The 16,573-nt window shown below is 36.9% G+C and overlaps 2 protein-coding genes across 3 annotated transcripts in view; one reads left to right on the forward strand and one right to left on the reverse strand.

Moving 5' to 3' along the window:
* The window catches only part of LOC101861974 (ubiquitin-conjugating enzyme E2 25), a gene marked incomplete at its 5' end in the record, with an annotated part of 12,410 nt that extends 934 nt beyond the window's left edge, over positions 1 to 11,476 (forward strand). The window contains 9 exon segments of the mRNA XM_005105899.2: positions 2,469 to 2,673; positions 3,331 to 3,450; positions 4,898 to 5,082; positions 5,455 to 5,534; positions 6,486 to 6,562; positions 6,971 to 7,051; positions 8,704 to 8,797; positions 9,812 to 9,888; positions 10,960 to 11,476. Coding sequence (XP_005105956.1) covers positions 2,506 to 2,673; positions 3,331 to 3,450; positions 4,898 to 5,082; positions 5,455 to 5,534; positions 6,486 to 6,562; positions 6,971 to 7,051; positions 8,704 to 8,797; positions 9,812 to 9,888; positions 10,960 to 11,100 — 1,023 coding nt within the window. The 3' untranslated portion in view covers positions 11,101 to 11,476.
* Positions 11,477 to 13,871: 2,395 nt separating this feature from the next.
* Positions 13,872 to 16,573, reverse strand: part of LOC101862751 (paraplegin) — a 28,975-nt gene continuing 26,273 nt past the window's right edge. For both annotated transcript variants that reach the window (XM_035971762.1, XM_005105903.2), the window contains exon 20: positions 13,872 to 16,015. In XM_035971762.1, coding sequence (XP_035827655.1) covers positions 15,857 to 16,015 — 159 coding nt within the window. In that variant the 3' untranslated portion in view covers positions 13,872 to 15,856. The remainder of the gene's footprint in view (positions 16,016 to 16,573) is intronic.

Consider the following 16,573-nt stretch of genomic DNA (forward strand, 5'->3'; position numbering starts at 1 on the left):
CGCTCACACGCACACACACACACACACACATACCCCCACACACACACACACACCCCCACACACACTACCGGGTCTGGGCGCTGAAACGTTCCGAAATCACAAAAGAGTTCCCCTACCGGGTCTGTATACTTCGTGACTTTATGGACATGTTTATTTATTGCATCGTAATGAATAATAAAGGACTTGAAAATTTTCTCAGTATAGTAGATCTAGTCTCCATCTGAGACCCCGGTGCTCGGGAGCAAGGAAAATCAAAATGCGCGATCTTACGCAATGAATGGGATCTGGCCCACAACCGGTAAAATGGTCTCTCTTCACTTTAAAACTAAAATGAACTGACATGACCCCTGGGTGGGTTTATGGCGGCCACATAGTGCAGGCGAACTTTTTGACTATTCTCACCCGGTGTGCGTTCACCATGATACCAGTGTACCGGGTGAGAATAGCGCAGGCGAGCCTTTTGGCTATTCTCACCCGGTGTGCGTTGACCGTGATACCAGTGTAGCGTTCATCATGATACCTCTGTGTGAACAAATGTTTCAGTGCTCTTGTGTTGAAAGCGGGAAATTTTGTCTGTGGGCAGTGAGTGGGAGGGGGGAGAGAGAGAGAGAGAGAGGAGTAGTGAAAACTTCCAGGCAAAACAAAAGCAGCCGGCATAGTTCGGCACGATTCGAAAAGTGAAATAGCTGTAGCATCTTTGTAGACAACCAAATTAGTTAACTTTTGAGCCATAACATCATTTTTAAAATTTGTTTTTGTCAATTTGATCATCCACACCAATCGACTGTATTCCGAAATTAGGAAAAACAGGTCTTGTTTCATACCGAGTGAGAATAGCCAACGTTGGCAAATCTCACCCGATGTGAGAGGTCGATCGTATTTTTATTCTCACCCGGGGTGAGAATAGCCACTTCCTTTTATATGGCATAGGGCTAGCAAAAAGTGGTCAACCTTGATGATCAATTGCAGTGGCTTGAGGCATGCCATTTTCACTCAATATCCTATTTTGTGAGTCTCAAGTTTCAAGATCTACACTTAGACTGTTGCCCCTCCCCTTCACCTGTCCAAAATTTTATAGCTTTCCATCTCTGACCGAGTTGCCCCGCCTTTTGTGTGACACACCATTTCGTTGTGACCTCACCAATTAAAATTCAGTCTGCCTCGCAAATTCAGGAGTAGAGACAATTGCAATGGTTATAGTTCGATGTGATTCCGCCTGGAGTGAACTTGTAGGCCCTACCTACTTATGTTGTGACATAAGTTTAGGTGGAGAGCTCAGGGTCGAGTGCAATGTTTTGGGAAAACAAATGTGTCGGCCAGTTTACACCTCCGTGTGATCCCGTCTGGGGCAAACATTGTACCATTTCATCGGGTTTCACAATGCACGAGAGTGGCTGTTCTGTGATGCGATGGGCAGTTCAATGATCTCAACTTTTTCACTCTTGGTTGATCGGCTGTGCCAGCCAAGGTTTTTGTTTTTCGGTAAATTATGATCTGAAATACGGGATCTTAGCAGATTGTAGACCTTCAGAGTGAATCAGAGTGGGATCAAAGGGGTGACATATATATATATATACATACAGTGGAACCTGTGTAAGACGGTCATGCATTGTCGAGGGGAAAGGTGGCCATAGACAGGTGGCCGTCTAGGCAGGACTGATCAAAATAAAAAACCCTCCAAACTATTTACTCCTGAGGTCCCAACTTGAGGTGGTTGCATGCTTAGGACTGCTCTAAGGCTGATTAAAATTTGTTGTTTTTGTTCTATTTCTTTTGAAATGGGGGAGAGGATAGGACGGTTTTTGTGGGACTTTTTGTTGCTAGTTTTATTTTTATTTTTAAATTATGGTTCTGGGAAAGGTCAAAACAAAACTAAATGTTTCAGACGAGGAAGGCCAAGTGTCATAGTAAAACAAATAAATGGGTCGCCACCACTCGGCGAACGAGCAACACTTCTGTCGAGAGTTTGTGTTGACTTCAATTATGGACTTGGTTTTTACAGACAAAAATGTTACGACTCGTCGAAAAATATCAAACGGGTTTGATCCGTCAAAATTTTTATTCAAATGTTTTAGGACATCAAAACACCCTACACACTGTCAAATTAGGCATCAAAATTTTTATGCAAAATTTTGACTCTTTATGAACGTATGGGCCCCTTTACAAAACAACAAACACACCCTGTTTTTCCCTCTTAATAAAACTGGACTTTTTACAATAGCTCTGATATTTATTTTTTGGGGTGGGGGTGAGCACAAATTCAGCAGGCTTTATTGTGAAAGCATTATGATCATTTTATTTTTAGTTAGCATGAGCATTGTGAACTTTAGTTACTGATTGTTCAGTTTTATTTGGAATTTTGCTCCCAACAGCTGTCAGTTCTGAAAAATTGTTGTCAGCTCAGAATTTAGTATTGAATTCTACTTTATGTGAATTCTGTTTCTTTTAAAGTAAAATTTATTTTCCAGGTTGTTTTCTGTGCACTTTGTCATGCAGTTGTGAGGGATGGGAATGGATTTTTTAAAAGTCAAAGAGGAAGCTGGGAAGTACATCTCAGATTCCAATTTAGCAATCACGCATTATGATGAAAAGAATCTGCAAGTCCACATTTCATCTCAAGATGGTGTTCACAGCTTCTACATTTCTTGTCCTTCACAGGATATTCCTTCGTGGGTAGGCAAAGTTTTTTAATTCTGTGTTTTGTGTATACATATATAGTCTTCTCCTTATCCGTTGTACTTTTAACTTTTCTTTTCCAGCTATGTTGTTTTTAATAAAATTGAAAAAACATAGGAACAATTTACTTGCTTTGGTTAAATTACAACTCGCATATATTATTATTATTACTCACAGGCCTTAGACATCTCATGCTCTCTGGAAAAATGGGAGGCAAATGGAGCAGGGGTAAACCAAGAGTAATGTACTTTAAAAAAAAGCTTAACAGATGAATGATGCGGAAAGTTCAAGATAATTTTAAAAATGTTTAGAGCATTTTGGTGGAGAAATGAATGGTGAACCATAATTGCCAATGTCTGTATCATGTCTGGCACTTAATGATTATGTTGTTAAAAAAGATTCAAATAGCAGTGAATAAAGATGTCATAATACTTTTACTTCTTTTAAATTCTTCAACATTATTGTCAATGCTGATAGTTAAGATTTTTTTTGTTTTTCTTTCTTTTTTTTCGGTGCAATTAATTTCTATGAGTTCTACAAGCTTGTATTACTGAACATTTTTAATGAATACCAAGAGCGCTGCTATTTTTCTGAAAATTTAAATTCAGTTGTCTGCATAACATGTTGAAAAGAAATTTTTTTTTTTTTTTACAGGGAGTGTGGAGTGAAAAAGATGAGTCTTTAGAGTTGCTTCAAACTAGCATGGAAATGTTGAAATTGGATTCCTGTAGCTGTGTTAGTGAAGCTTTGAAGTCCATTGACACCATGCTGAAGGTCAGGCTAAAATTTAGTTGTTTTTCCTTATGAAATAAAATAAACTTTTTTTTTTTTTAGATATGTAATAATTCTGGTCTATATTTACTACTTATCACTCAGTTTCCTGGGTACTCATTCATCTCACCTGTAGAATCTTATGAAATTAAAAAGCCCCAGAACAGAATTCTTCTTTTGTCTATAATTTTCTATCTTAAACAGTTATTTTCAGAGTTGAGCTTTAATGGCTTTATTAAAGAATTTAGAATATTATTATTTACTAATATTAGATAGCTTTTGTACAGCGCAAATTCCCGCTCAACAGCAAGTTCTATGCGCTTCACAATCTATACTATTCTATGGCCACAGATCTTTCTCCATCACATATCTTTTCGATGTGAGGATCAGACTGTAAATAATATATTTACTGTCCAGTCTTCATATAAATGCGAGGCAGCGTGGTCAGATCAGGCGCTCGTCAAAATAACGAAATTGGAGAAGCAGGCATTTTTCCGCCAGTTTGGAAATTTTTATACTATTTTTATTTATGTCCAATAAAAACACATTTCCGAGTGAATTTTACTGAAGAACATTGATTAACAGGCATAAAGTATGTAATTTTTCAGTCTTCAAAGAATTTGGAATTACCAAACTTTGGCAGCCATTTTCTCACTAATTTCACCACTGAAACCAGGCGACTTCGTTTCCTTCAATCGCAAATATCTTGAGTTCTATTCAAGATAAATGGATATTTCTTTCATTGGAAGCAAGGCAAATAAATCAGCTTTCAGGTGATACCAATAACTCCACATGCTCAAATATTGACAGGCGCCTGATTCCACTGCGTCGTGACACAAATAAGATTGAGACGAAGAAAAATCAGTGGAAAGCAGAAAAAAAAAAGATTTGAAAAGAATGTGGCATGTCGGTTTCTTGAACTGAACCGCCAAGAAGTATCCGTTTCGAGTACTGGATTCTTGAGGTTACATGGATTGTACTTAGTTCTGAGAGGATGCTGGTGTTTCAATCTGTCAATTTTGAAAGAAAATTAGGTTTGATTTTAAATGATTTGACTTAGTTCTTCTTCTTTCTTCTTCTTCTTCTTTCTTCTTCCTCGTTCTCGATGACAGCAGCTAGACAGTCAGTCCGATGTCGCGTACAAACTGTGTAGTTCGCTTCAACTCTGAAAGACTGTCATAGAGTATAGAGTTTTCTCTCAAGGAGAGCCACATTCTGCCACGTCTGTGTGCGAAGGGTGGCGTAGCGCGGGCAGTGCTGAAGGATATGGTTGGCATCCTCTTGGTCGTGTCCACATTCACAGGTAGCTGTTTCTCCCACTTTTTTTTACTTACTCATATTGTTATTCCCAGTTTTCTCATGTTGTCTTTTGGGACACATTGCTTAACATACAACTACAACATGATATATTTTCTTAACCATATCATATCTTCTTTTTGCACAATAAAAGACCTGTATTGATGGGGAAAGACCTGACTCGAAAAAAGCTGAGGATGATGATGATGAAGAAGAAGAAGAAGAAGAAGAAGAAGAAGAAGAAGAAGAAGAAGAAGACTCTGACACTAACAATGAGGAAGACGAGTATTACATGCAAGATGACATAGATGCTGTACACAATGAGGGAGTTTCAAAGGAGTGAGTGACTTGTTATTATATGTAGTAGTAGTCGTGTAAGATCAATTAACATTTTTCTGCGATAATTGTAGTGGTGGTTTGTAGGTGCTTTTGTGTGATCTATCTCTTCTACTTCATTGTAGTGTTATAGTCTGCCAAACTCATCCTAGTGAAATTGTGGCAATCATTGTGCTTTCTCGAGTTGAATTGAACAATAATACAAAAATGCCTCAAACACATGAGTTGTTTTTCTTGACCTTCAGTTGTCCTAATGTCTTCATTGCTTTTGTGCTTTTGATAACTGTTTCTTCATTTAACTAGATATATACCGTACATTTTTTTCTAGGACTGCATTATTTTTATAATTATTTTTCATTTTTATTCCTTTGTTAGGAGGGAGAGTGAAATGGAAGTAGCTGCCAACTTTTTCAATAGCAAAGGAAGCAGCACAGCGATCAGTAGGCTTGTCAAAGGTGAGGCTCCCAATTTTATATATTTTTGTACGATACTGTTAAGAAATGTGTGACATTTGATAATGATATGCTGAAGTTGTACTTATGTTTTCTCTTTCCTTAATCAATCATAAGTGGGTATTCAACATGATGTGTAATCCTTTAGAAAATAGGGGACATAAGTAAAATGCAGATGTCAAAGTCCATAATTTATAATGGGAGGTTGATTTTTTAAATGAGGGCTGTATATAATTGATTACTCTTTGTAAAAGCCTACATATGATGGTTGTTAAGCGCACAGAGCATGTGTAGAGCATGGATGTGCACTGTATACATGCAGTTATTATCTAGTATCTAGTTGTGGTGGCCGAATTTTGCTATTCAAAAGGCTTTTTAATGACTGCATCAATCGACATGCGGTTTTCGCCAAAAGATTCTTTAAAATATTCTCCAGATCATGACGCCCTTCGTTTTTTCAGTTTTGAGACAGTTTTGCTGCAAAAAGATAAATTTTCATTATTTCGCCAATCGCTTTTGTAGGCCGACGCTTCAGTCTCTGTAATTTTAGAAAATCCACCAGGTTTGTTTATTTCAAGTCGTACTTCCGTTCAATATTATCGCGCATTGTCGAGCAATACTTAGCACTATTTTAAGTGTGCGACCCGTATAGATCTAGCCTCATGTTTTCTTTTTTTACTTGGTGCTAAATTCAACTGTGATCCTTTCGTTTGATGCCCATCGTCGCTTTTTTATTGCTACATTCCAGTAGAGTGTAAATTAATACAGTAGGCCAATGACTTTTAGTTGATGTTAATGCACCGATCATTCCTTTCATCGAAAGGGGGCCCAGCTAGTTTTTTCTAAACATGCCATTGTCATTGAATGTGTTGAAGAGTTTTGGCATGGCAAAGTGATGCAATGATGTGATATCCTCTTCTTTGGGGGTTTTATTATTTTTTTTTTAAACTTCAGATCTGAAAGCCATCCAAACTATTAGTCACCAGTTTGGAATTTCAGGCCAACCCAGGGGCAATAATCTGTTCATGTGGGTAAGTTGCCACCCATTGCACTACTTTTCCCTACTTATTTTACATTTCTTTAACATTTCCATGTATGTGTACATGCACACATGCACATGAACACACTCTTGTGAATGAATTGTGAGTTTGAACGCATACATCTGATAAATATTTGATATGTGTGTGGACCAACATTGTGTTTTTAAGTGGATGCACATAGCTCGTACATATTTCCAAGTGCTTGTGCTTTTGTTTGTCTGTAGGAAAAAAGTTTCACTGGGTTGTTGGTTTTTTTTTGGGGGGGGGGTTTCTTGCTTTATAAAAATCTGTTTTTTAATCATTGAATATTATATTTTACTAGTAACTGTCACTGAAAGGAATCTGTGTAATAAAATCTACATATTTTGTTATCATATTTGATTTTACTTTTATCACCAGAACGTTGAACTATCGAACATTCCAACTGACACCAAGCTGGGTAAAGATTTGAAAGAGTATCAAATGAAGTATAAGGAAAAGGTAACTCTTTCTTGATTTGCATTTCCTATCTATTAATCTGATGGAAAATTCAAGGCTCTGAACTTTTTTTTTTATTAATCTCAGAATATCTTGCTACATTTTATGTCATCCAGGCTTGTTTCCATAGCGCTTCAGTTTTCTGTCATTTGAATTGTTTTCCATTTTACAGTTTTAACAGTAGTGGACACATAATTGATTTTTAGCATTTCAGTTTTTAGTCCTTTTTTATTCCTGCTATTTTGGGGTACTTAAAAAAAAAAAGAAGAAGCTTTTGTTATTCATACAGATTTTTCAATTCGATGTTCTTTTGTCTTTGATTGTAAAAGGCAAACTACACATGCATACTATGAAATATGCAACTTCATGTTTTTGATTTGTGTTTAGACTTCCTAAATGTGTCTCAGCAGGGCCTTTGGTCTGTTGTCCACTATGTCCTTAACCATTTAGTACCTATAGCAGCATTGTGTGGAGTCTATTGATTCACATCTGGAGCGGCATTGCGCTGCGTTTCAATGTCTAAACGTGCAACACTGCTATGGCATTCATTTCTATGAGGTCAAGGAAGACTGACCGATTAGAATTGACTGAAAACTAGGCTATAAAGCGAAAGCAGAACTGTTTTTCTTTCTACTAGTTTTTGAACAGTCAAAATTGACCCAGAAATAGCACGCATGTTAATTTTCAAAGGAAGTATGACGAACTGAAGGTCGCAATGAAGTTGAAACTGGAACAAATCCAATGAAATAGATAGGTAATGAATTAAACCTGACAGTCACAACTATAATGGAAAAATAAGTAACTTACCCATACTGTACTAGATCGTATTGATTTTAATCATTTATGTGTAAATACTTTAGATGCAGAGACATTAAGACTCTTCTCGACGTCATTAATCCAAAGATGATTATGAACTTTGCTAAAGAGATAGGATTGTCTTGAAAAATATAGTTTCAAAGATATATTATATACATGCACTACAACTGATATTATTATTATAAATACATAATATATATATATATATCCTTTTAAAACATAAATAGATTTGCAAAAATGAAACAAGTTCATTGCAAGCAGTACTCTTTTCCTAATATTAATAATATAGTTGCTTTTTTCCGGTAGAAATTTTTTGAAACAACATATCATTGGTGCCACAAACAATCCACATATGTCCCTTTGGGTACTTTTTACGTCAGAGACAAAAACTAGTTTTGTTGTGTTGTTCCTATAAAGAATTATTAAAAGCATGAGAATTGTAAGCATTTTGGTGATGTTGAAAGGTGCATCTTTGATAAAGCATTGAGAGACTGTAAAAATTGAAAATTCCCAAAATTTGGACTTAAATGGATTGCTTGCGTCCGTGGCGATATGTGTTATTTCTTTAGAGAATAATCTTCCTTTTTCAGGATTTTGGGGCATGCATCATGACAAATCCCAGGTGCTATATGGTTAAAAAGTTATGAATCTGGAGTATGTAACTTGATAATACTGTATCAAGATAATGTGAAGATACACAAAATTAGTATAAGTGGTATTTCAGGAAATTTTATTTCAGATATAAAATCAGATGCCAAATCATTTGGTTTTAGAGCCTGTTTTTAGATTGTGCCTGTCATGAAAGTGCAAGATTTTTACATAATTGTCTGTTTCTACAGGCTGCAATAAAACTAGACGTTCAGTTTCCCTCTGAGTACCCTTTCCAGCCTCCTTTTATCAGAGTGTTGAAACCAAGGTTCAAGTTTTTGACTGGTAGGAGATCATTGCAAAATCTTCCTTTGGTTGTGATGAACCAATTTGTTCTCACTGTTTGTTACCAGTTGTGTGTGATTTGTAACTAGCTTTTACCTTACTTGTACAATTGACTTACCTTCGACCTAAACAAAAAGTAACAAGATTATAAAAAAACGGTCCCTGTGGTTTTATGCACCCGGCATAATTTAGCAAAATTTGATCATTTTTTGCATAATTTCTGATTATTTTTTTTTATCATTCTTTGTTAAAATTAACAAAATCGCATAATTTCACATTTTTGGGCCTTGTTTGCATAATCATAATTTCAAAATTTTCCTTGCTTAAAACGACGGGGACAGAGAAACTCTTCCCTTCAGGTTTTAAAACACAATCATATCTGATAAGCAGGTTAATATAGCAGTCCTGGATTCAATTTTGCATTCCACTGATGTTTCCTGTCATGTTGGTGTATCAAGTGTTTTTATTTTACTATTTCGGCATCCCCTTCCCCCTCCCTTTTCCAGATTCTATCAATTTGTTCCAGTTTTGTTACTCCTGCTGTGCCTTTTTTTGTTGTGGGATCATCAGCTGTGTTGCTGCTTACTGTACATAGTTGTGGGTGGTTGGCGGGTGTTCTGGTGTGGTTTGCTCCTTCTTTCCTATCAAACATCTGTCATCCTTATCTCCCCTTCTTCTTTTTTATGTTTGTTATATGTTACTCTCTTGTAACACCTCTAATCTTCTGGCGCTCATATGACCTTATGCAGTTGTGAGCGCTGTAAAACCTCTACTAAAACTAAAATACTGTACATAGTTTCTCCATCTATCTGCCCTCATGATCATGATCTCATCACCTTAAGCATATGTATATACGCTACTATTTATTTGAGCAGTGGAATTATCTTTTTTTTTTCTCTTATATTCAGTTCAAGATTCTTCATACTATGTACTTCTTCCAAGGTGTCTTTGTGTGCATGTGTGTAATAAGACTCAATTATTGGATCTGTTTTCTCCTTCTTCATTTTGTCTTAGGTCATATAACAGTGGGCGGCAGTATTTGCATGCAGGCTCTCACCAAGTCAGGCTGGTGTCCTGCCAATGATCTTGAGGTAAAAAGTTTGTTATGATCTAGTGGGCTCCTGTCATGATAAGCCCCAGAATTGTAAATGATCAGAAGTATAGTTAAATAATTTCATTTAGGACTTTAAAAATACCCTGTTTATTCAAGTACACTCAAACCTTGTTGTAATACCGCTGACCATGGGAAAATTATAAAGTTGGCTGTATATGAATATGAGGGCTCTAATGCTGTCCTCTGTTAACCCCTGTGTGACACAGTGTCAGTTCGTGCTTCACCGGGCACAGTTTTGGATCCCCAGGGACACTGGGTAACCCCATATTTAGTGGTCAGTTTCCTATTATCCTATAATTAGACCCGGTTTGCAAATACTACTAACTATATCTGAAACTGAAAGGAAAAGAACTATATATCTCTCTTGGTATGGAACAAATAGTTCTGAAGGTGAATCTGTGATTAGTTTTACGAAAGTTGTTGTTATAATGGTCATCGTGCTTCTTAAGGCTTGACAAACGCTGTACGTCACAGCAGCATCTTGGCTCGTTCGCTGTGTGTGTAAGAAAAAATAATGAACGGTGTAGGTCATATATTGGTCATGAAGGGGTTAATTAGCCACAGTGTCACGGGAATAGACTCTGCTGCATGAATTGTGTTTGACAAGTGTCTTTTTTTATTGGTGAGTCGCATGTATTTAAGAGTGAGAATCTTTTCTCTCTTTCTCTCTCTCTCTGTCTGTCTCTCTCTCATTCATTCTCTCCCTCCGTATGTGCGTGTGTGTGTGTACTAATTCAAACAAAAAATTACATTTACTACTGGATCGAAGGCTACTTGGCATATATGCATGCAACCTTAAATCTACAAAACAAATGGTGGAGAGGTGGGATGTAGACTTTAAACAATGCTGTCATTCTTTCCTTTATCAAACAAATGGTCTTGATTCAATTTAACATGGCATTTTAAAATTTTTTTTTGGTGATGAAATTCAGCTAAACATTTTGAAATGCACTGCAAGGAGGGAAATAACAAGATAATGCTCTTAGACAGAAGGAGGGAGGTGAAGCAATTGTATTGTCAATGCAATGTCTCTCTCTTTTTTTTCCAGAGCATCTTGATACAAGTTCGAACTGAGATCTTGAGTGACCCAGCTGCTTGTCTCGACCCTCATCATCCAAATAAGGAGTATGGGGAAGGTGAGGCAAGAGATGCTTTCTCGAGAATGGTAAAGAAGTATGGGTGGTCTTAACCATCCCTGTGAAGCTCATTCTGCACAGCAGACATCTGTGAAAGTTAAATACTGTGCGAGTCTAAGGATTTCTGGTTGGCACTTGTTTTTACAAAATTCAGATGGGGTAATTTAGAGCCAGGTTATGGATTGAACTTATGGATCTTGTTGCTCTGCTCCGTACTCCCAATTTGTTCTGGCCCTGTTGAGCACTTATTGTGGGTCATAACTTGGACAGGGGGCATCAATATTTCATTGTTAATTTGACCTCACGACTTGTTCACACATCACATTGATGGGACTGAAAGTGACATTTACTTGACTGTTAGTGGTCAGATTGGCTGAACTGACACTTTGTTAACACTGTTTCCACTTAGTCATGGGGGGGGGGGGGGGGGGGGTAAAACACATAATTTGAAAAGCCAGTTTTTAGGATGCACAAAAAATATAACTAAAAACATATTGTTTGGTAGTCTTTGATTCTGAGCCGCCTCCCCCCTTTATTCATAATACGTGTAGCCGTTAACAAACTGCTGAGAACTGTCCAGTATACAACCAGTTTTACCACAACTATTGGCAAATGCATGCAGTTATGTTGGATGAAATGTGTGCAAAATGTGCTGATTTTCCTTTTACTTTACTCAAGTGCCATGAATGAGCTAGATACGTATCAGTTTTTGTTATTGTGTTGACAGAAGTCAGATGTACTCTACTCTTACCCAGCATCTGATTTTTGCTGGAACATCATAATAATGGCAGCAATTGCGGCTTAATTTTGCTTTCTTGATGTTTGGTACTTTATTAGATTACCCTACACCGGTAGGTATCAATCATATTTCTTTTTTCGATTACAATTAAATCCTCTCAACGGCAAATTGTTATTAATATAAAAAACATTTTACTCACACAATTGGAGACAGTTTATTTTCACCTCTACAGCACTGAAACTCACAATATCTGAACTGCAGTTTCTTTTAACTAAGAAATTTTAGTCAGGTCCTGCCATCCTTGCATTTCATTATCATCAAGGCTGCTTTTCTTTGTTAACACATAACACCCTAAGGGTCTGGACGGGAAGTCCATTGTTAGATCCTAAGCAAGGGGAAGGAAACTTTTTTGCAATAACTAATAACTATGCAAATCAAAATCTCTGCCCCAGCATGGCGAGATTTCGTTTCTAAAGACGCTAGGTCGGCGCAGGCGGTTCCGGGCGAGTCAGGATGGAGCGTGTAAGGGAATTCCCGGGCAAGTTAGGGTGTAATGTGTTAATGTTCATGAACCAATTACATGCTGCAACATATATGGGTCAAAGTTTGTCCTTGCCATTTCCATTTGATAAGTATACACTGACCATTCCAATTTGAGGACCCTTCCCAGTTATGCACTCCCGACTGGTTGATCAAGTATATTTCCCCCCTTCACCCTTTCCTCTTCACAGTTTTTGCTAACAGTGGGTACCCATTTGCTCCCCTTACTGTGCAAATACAGTTGAAATTGTTCAGACAGCCACTTATTGTCAAGGGAAAAAGTAGTTGTCTCTAGACAGATGAATGTCTTGGACAGTGGCGTAATTGATTAAAATAGAAATAAAAATGATGGAAAGTGGTCGCTTGTACAGGCAATTTTTCTGGACAATGGTTGTTAGAGCAGGTTCTCTTTTCATCAGCCTTTAAGTGTTAACATTCTTTTGCACTAATGGAAGTAAGAGTCAATTACAGCAGGCTCTGGTCCCACATATTTTTCTCACTCGAAATAGTAGAAATGAAAACAAGGCTATAACTTTAATGTCGGTGATCTATTCAAAGCCAGGCGTACCTTTTGGGGAAATCCTGTGGGAGGATGAACACTGGCACTGGGGGGGTTTTTTCTTTGCCTGTTTTGGCCAGTTGAACAGGAATGGCTTATTGTACTGTGCCACCTTTTTAGGAAGCGATCTATGACAGATGCAGAAAATATATATATATACACATGACATGCACATGAGAAAATCAATTAATTTGGGGTTTTATAGAGAAGTTTCTCTATATTCCATTGATTTCATTTTCATTTCACTTGATTCACTCTATTCTAGGTGACCTTCATCAATGGTCCATATACTGTTCTTAAAAGATAATGTATGTGTATAGTGTGAGTGGATTTTGTAAGTAAAGTTTGAATTGTGTAATACAATGCAGTTTGCATATGATTTTTTCATTTTATATATAACGCACTGCGACTGATATTTTGTACATGTATACTTCTTTGACACACATAGCAATGTTCATTGAATTTTCCCCTCTAAATGAATGCTGTCTGCTTCTTTATTCTTACTGATGCCATGTCAATTGATTTGAAAAACAGAAATTTGTTTGACATTTTTTATACAGCAAATAAATATAAATGACTTTGTGGATGTGCATTATATGTTTTTCTTTCAAGGGGCTTTGTGGCTTATGCTGTCCTTCACAGGTTGATGCTTTTCTCAAGACACATTTATTACCCTCTGAACCTAAAAATGGTTTCATACTGGTCAGGAATAAAGTACTATGCATCATTGAGTCTTTTAAGTTGCGAGACCTCTTAACAAACATGTCTCTGAGAGGACCAGATCAGGTTGGTGGAGAGCAATGAATATTCCTAAAACAACCAAAGCTCAAGAAACTCCGATTGAGGACTCAAACATGTTTCACCCACCACTGCACATTCCAGCATTATAAACAATTGATGTCTTATGTCAGTGACTGATCAGTTGATTAAAGTAAAGCAAAAGATGTAGAAACAGTCTTAGCACAAAGGGGGAAAAAAGCTGCTTGGATAGGAAGTTCATCAATTTATTTCTTCATACTCAACTCCACATGATTTAACAGCCAACCCTTCAACACAAAGTAATTCATATAATTCATATCAATGAGAATGCACACTTGACAAGGCTCGAGATATATTTGAAATTATTGTTATTCATAGAGTACTTGCAAAAATAGTCATTTCATCAGAACTCTCTTTCAGTTGCATCACCCACTATATTCAAACAAAACGTACTCATCCAATCTTTCACCCATCTTGTAAAATGTCTGGCCCAGATAACATCAAATGTGTTTGACACACAACCATAAATTAAACCTATAAAGCAAAAAATTGAAGAAAATCAAGGACACTGACAGTACACTGGTCGAGACCCATTTTCAAACAACTAGATTCAAGAAAGTTCTAAAATTTATTTGAACAAGTTGTGACCAGCCAGATTTTTCTTCATGGCTGGGGGAAAAAGAACAATTTTTGGCACAATTTGACCAAATTCAACTGTGTCCTTCAAAATTAAATGTGTTCAGTTTTCAAGGTCATGAGTCAAATATGGCTCCAACTCAATTCAACTGAATGGGAATTAAGACACATTAGCCTAGAGGTAATGTGCTTATGATGCATCTCGATACCAACAGTGTGAGCACCACCCCATGCAGGGGCAAGCCTGGTGGGCTCATGTAACCTGACACACTCAATAACCATGGTATTTTGTTTTCTATCGAGCACACAGGGTTAATTGAGACAAGTGTGAGGAACAGTTTGATCAAGTTTTTTTCAAGACGGGTTATTTTCCATATTATATTCGTACAGGCGTTTCAAAAACAGTACATGCATTGCCAATGCAAAGAAAATATAGAAGTTCAATCAGAAAATGGCATACTTTATGAACTTATGAACTATCCAATTTTGTGTGTTTGTGTTATCTGGTCCTGACAATTTTTTTTAGTCAGAGAGAAGCTTATGTATATAGATCTTCTTGTCATTTAGCTAGTGAAAAAACAAGATAATACAAATAACTGATTAGAAGAGAAGCAATGGTGTTCTTTAATCAAAAGAGGAAAATACAATCTCGCTTTTATCATTTTCAGTTTCTGAGCAGCAAATGTACACTGTATTATTGCATTTACTTATAGAGTTACACTGCATGTCAAAACAAAAAAATTTGTATCGAGACATTCCCTCCCAACCTTGATATTACTACTTCTTTTTGTCGAGACTTTTCCATCATTATGTACTAGCTCATTCAATTTTTTTTTTTTACCGCAGAAATGATGTTTGCCTACAAAGTACAAAATGGGATAGTGCTTCGTTATAAAATAGAAAATTATTGCTATAAATTTCTTTTCATCATGTTCCTTCAAAGTGCAATTAACAAATACAGCCTCAGACTCAATCACAGTAGAGGGAAATTTCAACTGGTAAGACAAAAACTTTGGAGTTGGTGTTTTGGGGAACTCAACAGAATGGGAAGGGGGAATTTTCACCAAGGGTCAACATGCAAAGTTGCTCAAAACTAGGCTACTTTTGCTGTACTCACACTATCTTTAGTGCCATAAACAGAATAGATCAATGGGTACACTACCATTATTGATAAGAAAAAAAGTTAAACAAATGCTGACTAAACAGAAAATGTTACAAGAAGACTTATATAGCCATAACTATAGTCCCTCAGTTCTAGGAAGGACATATCACACATATTTCAACAAATCAACCAACCGCCACTCAACCCAGCCATCAATACTTTCAGCATACTCACTACAATGCATTTTGCCATGGCCATGTCTTGTTCTAGACCAGTTGTAACTTATTTGGCAACAATTCCTAGTATGAAATTTGAACTGAGAACCATCTTTGGTCATGTATAAAATAAATGCCTTACACTGCACACTAAAAGTGGAGAAATGCTTCTTTGAATTCAGATTAGCTCAGTTCAAATGTCAATTACACAAATAAGCTTTATCGTCAGTCAAGGGGACTAAGTGAGTTGAAGTTCCATTCAGGACTTGGATTTTCTTCTGCTGTTTCTTGAGGCAGGCATTATTCCCTCCCAGCCATGAGCCTCAATGACATGTTTCTTTCCGTGAACTGGCGGGCCAATCAGGGCTTGGACGTCATCGTAGTTCAAAACTTCTTTTTCAAGAAGAGTTGTGGCAAGCTGGGAGAAGAGAAGTACAAAATGGGACAGTGCTCTAGTTATAAATTAGAAAATTATTGCTATAAATTTCTTTTCATCATGTTCCTTCAAAGTGCACTCAATGAATATTATTAACAAGTACAGCCTCAGACTCAATCACAGAGGGAAATTTCAACTGGTAAGACAAAAACTTTGGAGTTGGTGTTTGGGGGAACTCAGCAGAATGGGAAGGGGGATTTTTCACCAAGAGTCAACAGGCAAATTTGCTCAAAACTAGGCTACTTTTGCTGTACTCACACTAGCTTTAGTGCCATATAAATTATAATAAATCAAGGAATCAGCTCAAAGAATGATTGCCAATTATTTGTGAGGCAGCGTGGTGAAATCAGGAGCTCGCCAAAATACAGATCCGAGATCAAGGCATTTTTCTGCCAGTTTGGAAATTGTTATCAAATTTTTATGTTTGGCTCAACCTCATTTAGGTCCATGTAAAAATACATTTCCATGAGAATTTGACTGAAAAATATTGATTAAAAATTTTTTAAGTAGGCACAAATATGCCATTTTCCTGTTTTCAAG

Source organism: Aplysia californica, unplaced genomic scaffold (assembly GCF_000002075.1).
Source record: "Aplysia californica isolate F4 #8 unplaced genomic scaffold, AplCal3.0 scaffold00500, whole genome shotgun sequence".
Classification (NCBI taxonomy): Eukaryota; Metazoa; Mollusca; class Gastropoda; order Aplysiida; family Aplysiidae; genus Aplysia; species Aplysia californica.